General features: G+C 38.0%; 3 protein-coding genes across 3 annotated transcripts; all 3 read left to right on the top strand.

Moving 5' to 3' along the window:
• The first annotated feature begins 2,601 nt into the window (after nt 1-2,601).
• On the top strand, nt 2,602-4,184 carry LOC140352218 (LRRN4 C-terminal-like protein). The gene is made up of 2 exons (XM_072437687.1): nt 2,602-2,810; nt 3,378-4,184. Exon 2 carries the CDS (start codon nt 3,380-3,382, stop codon nt 4,157-4,159), a length of 780 nt encoding a protein of 259 aa, XP_072293788.1. The 5' UTR covers nt 2,602-2,810; nt 3,378-3,379; the 3' UTR covers nt 4,160-4,184.
• Nucleotides 4,185-4,836: 652 nt separating this feature from the next.
• Nucleotides 4,837-6,410, top strand: tstd1 (thiosulfate sulfurtransferase like domain containing 1). Its single transcript, XM_072432266.1, has 4 exons — nt 4,837-4,849; nt 5,694-5,858; nt 5,971-6,133; nt 6,228-6,410. Exons 1-4 carry the CDS (start codon nt 4,837-4,839, stop codon nt 6,280-6,282), a joined length of 396 nt encoding a protein of 131 aa, XP_072288367.1. The 3' UTR covers nt 6,283-6,410.
• Nucleotides 6,411-8,145: 1,735 nt separating this feature from the next.
• Nucleotides 8,146-12,079, top strand: top6bl (TOP6B like initiator of meiotic double strand breaks). Its single transcript, XM_072432265.1, has 14 exons — nt 8,146-8,187; nt 8,328-8,451; nt 8,603-8,656; nt 8,721-8,842; nt 8,918-9,001; nt 9,066-9,121; nt 10,151-10,240; nt 10,309-10,516; nt 10,646-10,766; nt 11,212-11,370; nt 11,464-11,585; nt 11,664-11,774; nt 11,844-11,951; nt 12,032-12,079. The coding sequence occupies exons 1-14, from the start codon at nt 8,167-8,169 to the stop codon at nt 12,077-12,079; spliced, it is 1,428 nt and encodes a 475-aa protein (XP_072288366.1). The 5' UTR covers nt 8,146-8,166.
• Nucleotides 12,080-12,800: the final 721 nt, after the last annotated feature.

Raw genomic sequence — 12,800 nt, 5'->3', positions numbered from 1 at the left:
ATAATGCCACAGACACAGTATTTTCCTATACATTCTAATGTTTGCATTAGGCTTAACTCTAAATGTTTGGTGGGCTACATTCATTTCTCACACAACTCGAACACTTTGTGGCAATACTAAGAGGCCTAATATGTTAGCAATATAACCCCCACATTAGAATTACTAATTTATATAATCAACAGTTGCAAGACTTACATTCACCACTAGATGTCACTGCAACGTAATATTGGGTTCTACTGGCAACGTGAGGGCTATAAACTCGGTTTGGATGAAAATTATGTGTTTTAAGAATTATTATTATTATAATGGTCACATTTGAATTATTATGAGCTTATGATATACATGACACACATGACATGGCTTCAGTTCAGGCATTTTGATTTCTCATATAATGAATTCAGAACAGTTAAATAATAGACTAGTATTAACACATCCACCTTAAGTGGCTTGAGTATCAAGATACCTCTGTTTTGCTGTCCCTGACATAAAACATCTTTCAAACATTTGTCTTGATGAATGACCTACATCATCACGTCTGTTTCTAATTCTGACCCGAACATGATTCAGACCTATCAACAGACTATTTGTTGTACAATATATATAGCTGTTCACATAATACGGGTCATGTTACACGAAGACCCCGGGATGCCTTTTAGGTGAAGTTAACGCTAGACGTTTAAGCATTTAGTCAATAGTAGTGCTTCCTGTTTGAAGTGGAATTCTTCAAATCCTCTGAGAGGTGTGGGTACGGAGGAATGAGTGTCTGTGTAACATTAGTGGGATGTCAAGAGGCCCACACGTTTGGGGGCCACTGAAATGCGGTCATGCTTTGGGTAATTACAAGTGTAAGAAGGCGACTAATTGAACAGGATTAACATCAACTGAGCAAACTGAAAATAATAAAACACCCAAAGGTACAAAGAAGCTCACAAACTTTGAAAAGAAAAAAAGGTTTATGTGGGTATTTAGCTGTGTTGATTTTTTAAAAAGCCTAAATCTCCAGAAGCAAGCACAAGCGTGGGAGAGGGAATGTGTGCATATCAGGACTCAAGTCTCATACCTGGGTTCTATTGTCCCTTTATTAATCACTGACCTGTGATCCAAAGCAAAAAATGGGACACCTTTTCCAATTGTCAGTGGCAGACAGGATCAAAACCAAGCCATAACAGTCAGCGTATCAGCTGTAAGATCAGAAGCTTTACCTGTTCTGCCTGGCTTTACTCTTCAGCCTTGAAGTACAGATCTGCAATGATAAAAAAGAGACTAGTGAGTCACGTACATCCTCGCACAGGATGCAAGGTGCAAAAAAAATCTATCTAATGACTAGAATTCCTTCAGTTTTCAAACTAATAAATATTTATCCGCAACATACACAGCTAGCTGAGGTCATTTCAAACATCTAAAACTCTTGCTTATGTTAGTTAGCTGCATCTGCATCTTGTTTTGTTACTTATTTTTTCAAGTAGAGGTAAGTATTGACTAACACACAAGAAATACAGTGCAAGGAGTTATCAAAACAAAACTTTTATAACAAACACGTTGAGCTTAAGTAAAGCCTTTGTCCTTTCTTTTGGGCTATGGTGTTGATGTTGAGATAAGTAAGTCATGGCCTGTACCACCTTGTTGTGCAAAGCCAACAGAAATGGAAAAAAAAGAATGGAAAGTTGATAAAACAAATGTCTGAGTTTTACTAGGGCTTTTTATCAAGACAATATTTCCATTATCATGAAGAGGAAAATATACAGTTTTATTATTACTTATTTAAGTGCAAATTTACAGTCCTCCCTCAAAAACAAGTAATACCCTTTTAGCTTTTATCCCACATTATGAAACATATAAATACATTGTGCTATATATTTTCTAGTCAGTACAATATGTGGGAAAATCTGTTTAAAACCTAACCCGATTTGATTTATGAAAGGTTACACAAAGTAGTCAAAAAGGCTGTTTTTTGTTGTTGTTTCATTTTAAAGATTGAATGCAGATGGGAACAGACATAATTTGGGGAAGGCCTGAAGCAAATGGCATTCTTTTCATGATATGAAGCCAGTTGAGCCTTTTAGTCTTTAACCTTTTATTTAGTCATTTTGATATTTTTTGTGTCACATCCCGGCACATATGCACACACCCATATGTACACACCCTTTAACACAATAAGTAAAATATAAAACAATATAATTAGACACAACTAGTTGAGACATATTTACGGGCACTGACTTTGTAAATGGAAGTGATATTTGTCAGCTTATTCCCATGAAACGATTGGGCAACACAAAGCCTTTATCGTTCCATCCAAGCTGCCACAATGAGGGTTTCAGGAATTGTGATAAACTTGTGCGCATTCTCCACCTCCCCCACTCAAATAAAAATGCCCCAACCAGCACCTGCAAACTATTTAGAAAGCATTTAACATTCTCTGGGCAGAGTAATCAAAAACAGACAATTGTGAGATTACAGACACAATTGGACATGCTCAAACCTGCCTCCCACTGCTACCAGCTACATTACATTAATGCTGAGCAACCCAGAGGCACATGCTGTACACCCCTCCGTTTCAACACATCACTCTCCAAAAATTCTGACAAACAAATAAAAACCCAGCACAAATGTTTGGTTGGCTGGGCTGATGGGAGTGAGTGGTGTGGAGAAAAAAGAATGGAGTGAGCCTATAAAAAAGCAGGGAAGGAGGGGGTCTGCGGAGGAGGAGAGTCTGAGCGAAACAACATAAGACTGTGAGAAACAGAGACAGAAAGGAGACCGCGAGGAGCACACAAGGACTTCAAACCAACTGCAACGCCACAACCGAGCAGGTAAAGACTTTTCAGCACTTTTTCCCAACTTACTTCATGACACTCATTCATTGGGACGTTCCAGATGGCCACAGTAAAACACCACAGGGAACTTTTAGTCACCACATTCCATAGAAAATATTTTTATTATCTACAGAGTATGCCTTATGTTACAGTTTCAACCCATTAAGGGACACTTCACTCATGCTGGGTTCCCACACAGCAGACTGGGCCGACAGCACCTCCAAAAAATGGAGGTGCTGTTTTGGCCACCCCAACAGTGGAAGAAAATCCCCAAGCAGTCTGAGTTTATTTATGTGGAATAGATTACCACAGGGGACAACTCAGGTTTTATAAATATTTTCAGTCATCAAAACTGCTTTCATGTACTTGTATGGATTTGTATGGGTAAGTCCTTTCTATGGTTTTCATTCACTTTACTCACAAACTTTTAAAATTATCTTTCAAACTAAATTTGGTCATCGTGAGTGTCTGTCAGAGTGATTAAGCTTTTTGTCACAATGTGGGTTATAAAGACATTTTTTGTCACCGTGATTAATTCAAATTTCTCATCATCTCTTTCCACAGACATGCAGTCACTTTGCAAACATCTCGCGGTGCTTCTGCTTTTCCTGAGCACCTTGCCTTACTTCAACTCCCACCTCTTCACCCAGGCTGCCTCCACTTCTCCTCCTGTCACTCAATCACGAATCCTCTTTGTGACTGCTTTGGGTTCAGACGACGACTACGATGGAGACTATGACAATCCAAGCATTCCTGCCTCAGTGCGAACCCCCTTTTTGTACCAGGAACCCCCGCAGCTCTGCCAGTACAACCCCTGTCTAGAGGATCAGCCGTCATGTGCTGTTCTTTCCCAGCAAACCGGCTGCCTTTGTCCCGGCCTGAGTGGGGCCTCTGAGCCACCTCATGCGCCACGGATTCACGATCTGCTACCAGTAAACGAGGGGCCGGACAGAGGGAAGATTGAGGTTCAGTGGTGCGCACCATCTTCTATTGTCTCTGGATATAGAGTGGTAACTGAAGGAGATGAACAGCCCCAACAATTCAAAGACACCAAGAGGAGAGGTTTAGTTGGATACCTTAAAGTTGGGACTAAGGTGTGTGTGGAGGCGGTGAACAAGGCGGGACACAGTAGCCCCTCTGAGTTTTCCTGTAAACGCTATGAGCCCCCAACAACGTCTGACCACAATCTGATGATGGTGGGAGTTCTAGCGGGCGCAGTTGTCCTCTTTCTGCTCCTCATCATTGGAGTGGTGATCATCTGCAAATATCGAATCTGTCGAAAGAACAAAAGAGACTCAAATGACAGACTAGGAAATCCTTCTTACAGTGCAGGAGGAACCCTATGAAACCACAGATGGTATTTAATTTAACATAGCATTTTACAAAAGAAGAATTTGGTTAAAAATGTGCTAAAATACATGTTTCTGTTTCAAGAAACTGTGGAATATAGTTTATTGTTGTGGGATAATACTAATCAATTGTATGGCTAGTTAATATTTGCTGTTGGGAGAACTGCAACAGGTTAATTTGCTGGCAAATAAACCTGGGCAGTTGTAGATTTCCTCCTTATTTGCATTTGTTTGTACAGGTTCTGAGGTTCCTTTCCAATAAATTAATCTTTCTTTACAAATATAGCATGTGTTTTGACTATAAATGATAAATGAATGATGGTATGTGGTATGAACAAACTTGTTTTATTGTTTTATATAAGGAATGTGCATATGACAGGGACGTTGCTTATTGGCCCAGTGTCAAATTACTCTGTACAAGCCCCGCCCTTTCCTATTTTGTCACGACGTGAATGACGCGAAGAAGAACTTGTGTGATTGGAATCCGTGGGCTTTGAACTGAAGAATAGAGTCTAAAGAATAAAGTCTAAAGAATAGAGTCTGGCGGTAACGTTACACTTGGATACCTGCCGCCATAAAACACCAACAACAACAACAACAACCAACGAAGAAGAAGAAAACGCAACCTTTTGTTTACCACACGCACCTTGACCTGGAGGTGTCCGTCACGCGACATGGCAAACACTGGTGAGATTCCTGCATGTTTTGGTTGGTTTGGCTACAATTAAACTGTTCTTTTCATCCCGAACTAACATTATTGTAAGCTCCAATAGAGCTACAAATAGGCCCAGTTAGATTTTTAATGGAGAATTGTACAGACTAATCACCCAGACTGCATTTGTTGTGAAATATTTAGTGCTGATAATGTTTGTGTATAATAATTTGATCATATAAGTGTTATTTAGTTGTGTAGACTGAATGCCGGCTAACCATGACTCAGCGCGTTTCATTCAGGAAGTTGCCCAGGGAAACGGCACACAGGTCTCCTTACAGCTTCACTCTTCAGCTATAATGAGATGAAATTACGTGAGCATATTGTCAACACGCTTCAACGAGGAAAATAGGGATTATTCACAATATATTAAATACAAATAAAATCATAATCGTGACCATTTAAGAAGCAATATTAAGTATTGTTAGTTCTATCTATAGTCCAAAACATAGACCTACATGTAAATAACTTCTTCTTATCTCTCTGTTTTTGTCAAATTTAACTTTATTTTGTCTTTTAAGAAAGTTAAATTTGGTAAAGACGGTCACAAACTATTGAGGAATAGTAACATGTTAGACAACGGAACTGACAGTAAATACATATTTCACTGTTGTTTGGTCACAGACTCAATAATCATGACTTATCATTATCATCGTGATGTCTTTTCTCACAATAACCGTAACACTAAAATTTCATATCGTTACATTCCTAGCTGCAAGACGAGATGCGTAACACAACAGTCTTTCTGCCTGATGCCATCCAAATGTTCTGCGTTGACAGATTTCATTGCAGTTTTGACAACCTGAATAACTTGTCAAGCTGGGCTCATTAAGAGATGTGCTTATTTGTTTTCTGTCGCCAAAGATATTTCCTATGCTGAGCTCAAAGCCCTTGTTGGAAAGAGTCCCACTTTGGTCTTGATAGATGTAAGAGGAGTAGATGAATATGGAAAGGGCCGCATCCCTGGATCAGTGAACATCCCTGGTAAGTTAGGGGGAGTTGTTGTTCATGTAGACCAGTTTCTTTGAAGCATGTAACATAATTTTAAAATAATGTTTTGTTTGCTCATTCCGCTGTGATTAAATGCATTCGTCAGTGGACACCGTGGAGGCAGCTTTGTCAATGTCACCAGAAGAATTCGAGGCCACGTATGGAGTGACCAAGCCACAGAAGGATGCCTCCGAGTTGGTCTTTCATTGTCAAATAGGCCGAAGAGGTGCAAAAGCCACTGACAAGGCCCGTGAGATGGGATATGTGAAGTGGGTCTATTATTTACACTGACAGTACGTGTGTTTGTGTCTGTATTTGTGAAAGAAAAGCTAACCCTGCCTGCTTTATTATTTGTACTTTCAGTGCTCGCAATTACCCTGGGGCATACAGAGAGTGGTCCCAAAAAGATGGAAAGTAACGGATGGAGGAGTCTTCTTGATCTAATAACTTAAATTGCCCACTACTTTTTCTCTTTTGGGTTTATGTTGTTTATTCTCTACTTGTTTTGCAACACAACACACTATGTCGGTGTAGTCCCTCATTCGTCCAGGAGTGTTCCATTGTAGAAAAAGGTTCAGTTGTAGTCATCTGGAATGACTACAGATGACTACAACTGAACCTTTTTCTACACAATGAACTATAAGACAAAAACTAAAGTTACTTAGAAATTCTAAAATGTGATGGTTTTAAAAAAATATATATATATATATATTTTTGAATTGGGATTAAACACCTTGACTCCGCTCACAGCCACATTTCTAATAGAGCTGTTAAATTGAGCACTGCCTGGAGGACTGACGCCACATTCATGTTGTGATACTATACACTGATGGTTCTACTTGGCAAATAATACAAAATGTTATGATTAATTAAGTTATCTACAATAAAACATCTTACCGGTATATTGTTGTTGTTTTTTTTATCAGCAATTGCCCAACAAGAAACACACAATACTCCTATCACAACAAAAAGGGTTTTTCATATCTTTCCTATGAATCAGCAAAGACAATCAAAATAAAGTTGAGCAACTGTTATTGTATTTCGCTGGTTACAATTTGCTTTCATAAACAGTTTGATTTTTGGAAGTCTGATGATTACTGGCACATCATTTCTCAGAGTTTCAGAGATCACACAATGAATGCAGCATAATGGAGGGAGTCTGAGGATATAAGGAACAATGTGATTGGCTGAACAGTTATCTTCGGTTGACTGCAGCCAGGTGTTTGTAAACAGAAACACAGTGTTGGACAGTGGGATGTCACAGCACTGGCAACTGCACTGGCCATTGGAGGCCGGAGTAGCTGCAGCTGCTGTATGGACTGTTGTTCAATGGTTAAGGTTGGGGTAGCAAATCTGTGTGCAGAGCAAGAAGAGCACCATTCAACATGATGCTCTCCATCAGATGAAGCCAGACCATAAGACTCTTCTCCAGAAAGCTGCAAATTGACCCAGTTTCCACTATAATGGCAGAAAAAAGGAACTGTAGGAAACAAGACCATGTACACAGTTTAGTTGCTAAAATAGTTGATTCAGTGTTTGTCCACTTAAATAGGATACCTCCCACTGTATTTGACTACCCCATGGCTACTACCCCCAACGATATGGTTTCCCATAATCCTGTAATCAAATTTGGGTAAAATATAACTCGGAGTCCATTCTTTAATTATTCTGTATTTTTTGAAAAGTAGAAGAACCTTAATACTTAATACGTATTGTTCTTATTGACTTGCTAAAGTACAGATCAATATATAAAAAAATATTGTTTTTAAAATAACAAAAACTAAACTAACCCGTTTACAAAAACGTAAATACGTTTATCAAGTTTGTCTGTTTTATAGTAAGGTTAAGCCTTTAACTTTGAGACAAAAAAGGGTCAGCCTTATGTTCCCCGGTACCTGCATTAGGGTTAGGGTTATATGCAGCTATATTTTATGCTGTAAAACCATACATTTGTGCACAATTATTGGGGATGTGGAACCTGAACTAGTAGCCTATGCTACTATTAGCGTAGTTACTATAATATTATATATAGTTATTATATATAATATATAAGGGAAATATAGGTTTCCTTCGGTCACATATTTACATTGTACATAAACGTTTTAACCTGCTGCCAGTGATTATCCATCAGTAACTTGCTCTCTGCAGCGAGGTCATTTTAGTTGATTTATATTGGAAAAGACTCAGAGGATGAATGGAAGAGGTGAAGACCATAATATAATACGTCCATGGTGAAGACCCGCACTTCAACCGGAAGTAGCCGGCGCGTCTTCGCGGGGAAACCGCGCCACTTTCAACAAGAATGTTTGTAGAACTGAAAGAAGTACGTAACTGCGCCTTCTAAAACCCACACTAACAAGTTCACTTTTAAATGGTTCGATGTAAAATGATTCACATTGTGTAGAAGTTTTCGTGTTTGGAGCTCAAAGCCAGGAAGCTAACCTCGTTGTTTGCTACGTTCAGGTGCTTCGACTGCTCATGTTAATGACTAAACAAACCAAAAGAGAAGGGCCCGAGCGCAAAGGAGGGCTCATGGTTCTCTTATGGGCCGAGACAAGCCCGGAGGGCCACAATCTGTGCTGTACAGGTGAAGGGGCCCATGTTCCAAAGCACGTGTGAACGAGCCACTCATCAAATGCATAGACTAGAGTCACTTATCTCTTAAATATTAGATTTCACGTATTGATGTTGCAGTTATCATTTCTGTTCCCCCAACACTTATCATTTTTATTCTGTAGTTGCTGCTGCTGGCCCTTGGTGTGCAGGGATACAAATGCAGGATCTTTACCCAGGTGATCCTTCATTTTACTACATGTTCATTAGACCTGTACATTTACACTTGTTTGTTTGCATCAGTCTTTGCAGGTGTCATGAAAAGACTACATCCCTGTCCGGGGCCGTGTCCAGAGCCTGACATAGAAGACCTGTGTGCCTTTACTGATCTGCATGGATCGCTCAGTGTATTCCTGTCTTTCCTGGTACACCTGCACCTACAGTCATTTTAAAAGAAGATATGGATTTCAGTTTTACTTAGTCATTGTTTGCTTTTCCAGATGAAGAATGTTCACATGTCCAGACCAAAGTGGCAACATGAGATTGAAAGATTTCTCCACACATTCAGCATGACTAATGCGGAGGTAGACATAGTATATATGAAATCTATTCATTAAAAGGGATTCTCATAAGCAATTTTTTTCACAGATCAAACTGTATCTTAAACTTCGAAGTGACCAGATACTCTATCAACGAGAATTTGGGTAGGGCACATGAATCCAACTGGTTATTTTATTTGGTACCACTTCATAATAACTATAACTTAACTGACCTTAATACACCATGAAACAAAGACTTCATAATGAACAAAGAATGATTCAGGCTTTGTGACTACTAAATTATGGGATTAGGGATTAGTTAGTTGAGTATTAAATTGTTACTAAGCTTGAGTCATTGAAACTGATTGCTCATTTTGAATTACATACCCTCTTTATTTAAGGGACAGCAATTTCAGGAATTTGTTCAATCAAAGCAACGGCAAACAAAAAATAAACAGCCACAATGACCATCATCAAAAGTATTAAAATTACATACATGCACATTTACGTTACGCTCCTTCGAGGACACAAAAAATAATGTAAAAGGATGCAAAAACATGCAAATGCTTAACATACAGAATAGCATACAAAACAATGTACGTGCACATTATGTAAATATTCCCCTATATACATACTTGTCAACATAGACTGCATGGCGATACATATTATAACACCTTTTACAATTCTGCACAAATGTGAGATAATTATCTTTTTCTGAATTAATCAAATATTAATCAAATATTCTTCTATATGTATATATACACATATACATATTAGAATTTTTAAAAGAACCGTCTTATATGAGATAATTTAAATAAAACAAATCTTCTGTTGCAAAAAATAAATAAAAAAAATATGATTTTGGTTTAATAAAGCATTTGTGTACCAATTGGGATTTTCATGTACTTTAAGCTTTCAAATAGAAGCATAAAGCCTCTATATTAATTTAAAACCACCCATTTTGTAATCATTATATATAGTTTCTCTTTTAATCTTTTCGGTAATATTGTTCCAAATAAATTCTAATATTTTTGTTCATAAGATTTAAAGATGCTCTGCTGTGGAACAGGGAGTGACATAAAAAGATTGACAGGGATACAATTTGTGATATTTTCTGTATATAGTTAATGGTGTATTTTTCCATGGTGTTACCTTCAATAAATAATTATACTACTTATTTCTAATATCTTACAGAGTAAAAGATTACCACAGAGTTCCACGTTCTGACCAAACACCACTTTACTTTGACTCTATCAACACACAGTTGGAAAACTCTAGTACAGCGTGAGTGACTACATACCGTAACTTTTACTTTGTAAAAATGAAAACCGCCCTTTCCTTTTCTTGTACAGCCATTTAGAGTTTTCTCAGAGTGGACAGCGTTGCCATGGCGGGCACCCTGACATCGGTGACAGTTTGCTTCTCAGTATTCCTCCCAAAGTCGTGGAGCAGGGCCTTTTTGGGACAGTCACCCTCCAGCTTCTCACAGTGCTGAGCCCGAGTGTGCTGCAGTACCCAAATATGGCAACAAATCTTACTCAAATTAAAATATCCTTTACAGTATCTACTAGATTTTCTTTCTTTTTTTATTGTGTCAAACATAATGTATAAAAGTATCTTTCTACAAACGGTCCAAATTGTTGACCAAAAACATCTAACAAAATATCCTCTTTAACTTTATGTGACCAGGTGTTGATTTACAGTCCCAGCAATGTTCCAGTTACAAACCCATCTGCCTTTGTGCAGAACTTCCCCTCTCATCTGAACTGTCAGGAACTGGGTCTACAAGATGACAGCTTGAGTTTCCAAGGTAAACAAAATGAAAATGGCCTTTTTAGTATGTATTTAGATTTAAGGTTTTATTTCTTTAACTTTTATGCAACCAAAGATCCCCCAAATCCCCTTGAGATTAAGGATGTATTATTATACTTGCTGTAGAATCAATTATCCACAGTATTGTTTATGTACTGAGAATGCAGCCCGTCTGGCTTTAAGTTTTACAGCCTGTATATTTAATCCAATGTGGCCAACATCTGGTTTACCGGATGGTATTGCTGTAATTTTGTTGTTGTTGTTGCTTGTCATGACATATCTACTTTTGTGCCAATTCAAAATGTTTTTATTGTTTGCCATGTTCCTATTTTGTACAATGCACATATAACACTAATATGTACCCAAACCACAAATGTATATATAGTGTATATAGCCTGCTTTAAATAAGCATCAATAATAATTTTTTTAAATGCCCTTTCCAGAAATCATACCCAGCGGTGGTACTGTCTATAAAGTGGAACAAGTGGACAGTCTTGAGTGTGGTGGAAAGTCAAGACTTTTCTCCATTGACCAAAGTCTGTTGCTTTTCCTGTTTCTGCAACACACTGACCCTTTTACGACTGAGATCTCTGACATCATGGGTAAGGCGCAGCTGATGGAAATTTCAAAATTCTGGTGGGACTTTTGCTTTCTACAGCAGCTAGTGTCAAGTTTTCATACTGTATGTTCAACAGCCACTGAGGTGCTGTTAGAGCACCACCTAGAGGAGATTCTAATGCATAACAAGCAGGCTGTGACCAATGCCATGGCAAATGAGCTCAAAAAGACAATGACAGCCCAGAATAACAGGAAAAAAGTAAGTATGTGTAAACAACAGAAGTGAAGTATTATATAACATCATCCATGTCGATTTGGGTTTTGCTACATATTCAAGAAACAAGAAAAGATACTGTCAGCATGTGAAGTAATCTGCAGTTCAACCCTTCGTATCATTAGCTGCAGTAGCAACATGGACTTTAGAATTGCTTGTCTGAACAGCATGAAGGTAAGTAACAATAAAACATCACATCAACTGCTTAAAGAAATTGCAAGTATGCTTACTATGCTCCCTAAGGTGCACAACACCCAGCAAATGTCTGTGGCAATCTCTGAGTCACTGAGGAGAGTCATTTTCTGGAAGTTTTCCCATTCCAGAAAATTTAAAAAGTGCTGCTCGGATCAGGTGTGTGCCATTTAAATAAAACACAATAAAATCTATCTGATTTGTTAATGTACGTGTAATATAAACTAATATTTGTGCAGATTGGACGGCAACCCAAGAAGAACAAACACATCAGAGTGGAAATGTAAATGATGACTGTGTCCTGCTCAAATTAAACCATTATCTTTCCAACTCTTAATTGTTGTGTTTCTTGAGTGTGTATCAAGTACAGCTGGAACCACCAGACCGCGAAGCAAGATTCATGCAGGTTAAACAATCTGTGTAATACTCTGCCTGTCCACTAACAGGTGTAGTCCAACAGCTTGATTTTAAAAACATAGCCCGAATGAAAACCTTTTGAAACCTTTTGATTCAATGGACCACTCCTGGACGAATGAGGGATTGGACTGACCTGAATCTACGAAAACCTAAATAAACTCTTTTCATGACTTGATAGGCGAAGGCAGTTATTGTTGCTTGCATCTGTTTCCATGCAAATAAAAGCTTAATTTTACGAACTACCTTGAGCGATGAGCATTTTAAAATGTACATCTAGTAGACAGAGGACTGAAATAATATTGGGTAGACTTCTATTGAGAGTGTTTTTCAAACTTCCTATAAGTTATCTGTTCTTTTCCTCTGAATCTACCTGCGTTGTATCAATTAAATTTCCCCAATAAAGACAATAAAGGATTATCTTATTTTATCTTAAAATGTATATAAATACATTAATATATTAAATTAACATTCTAACAGCCTGTTCGGATAATTTAAGGTTTCTTTATTATTTAATTACTGTTTAATTACTTTAATCACTGTAGGTCACCCCACCAGTGTCAACCTTATGTATATTATTTTACAAACCAAATA

The sequence above is a fragment of the Eucyclogobius newberryi genome, unplaced genomic scaffold (assembly GCF_026437365.1).
Source record: "Eucyclogobius newberryi isolate DKJ021-1_F unplaced genomic scaffold, fEucNew1.0.hap1 SCAF_11, whole genome shotgun sequence".
Classification (NCBI taxonomy): domain Eukaryota; kingdom Metazoa; phylum Chordata; class Actinopteri; order Gobiiformes; family Gobiidae; genus Eucyclogobius; species Eucyclogobius newberryi.
This window is presented reverse-complemented; position numbering and strand designations above follow the sequence as displayed.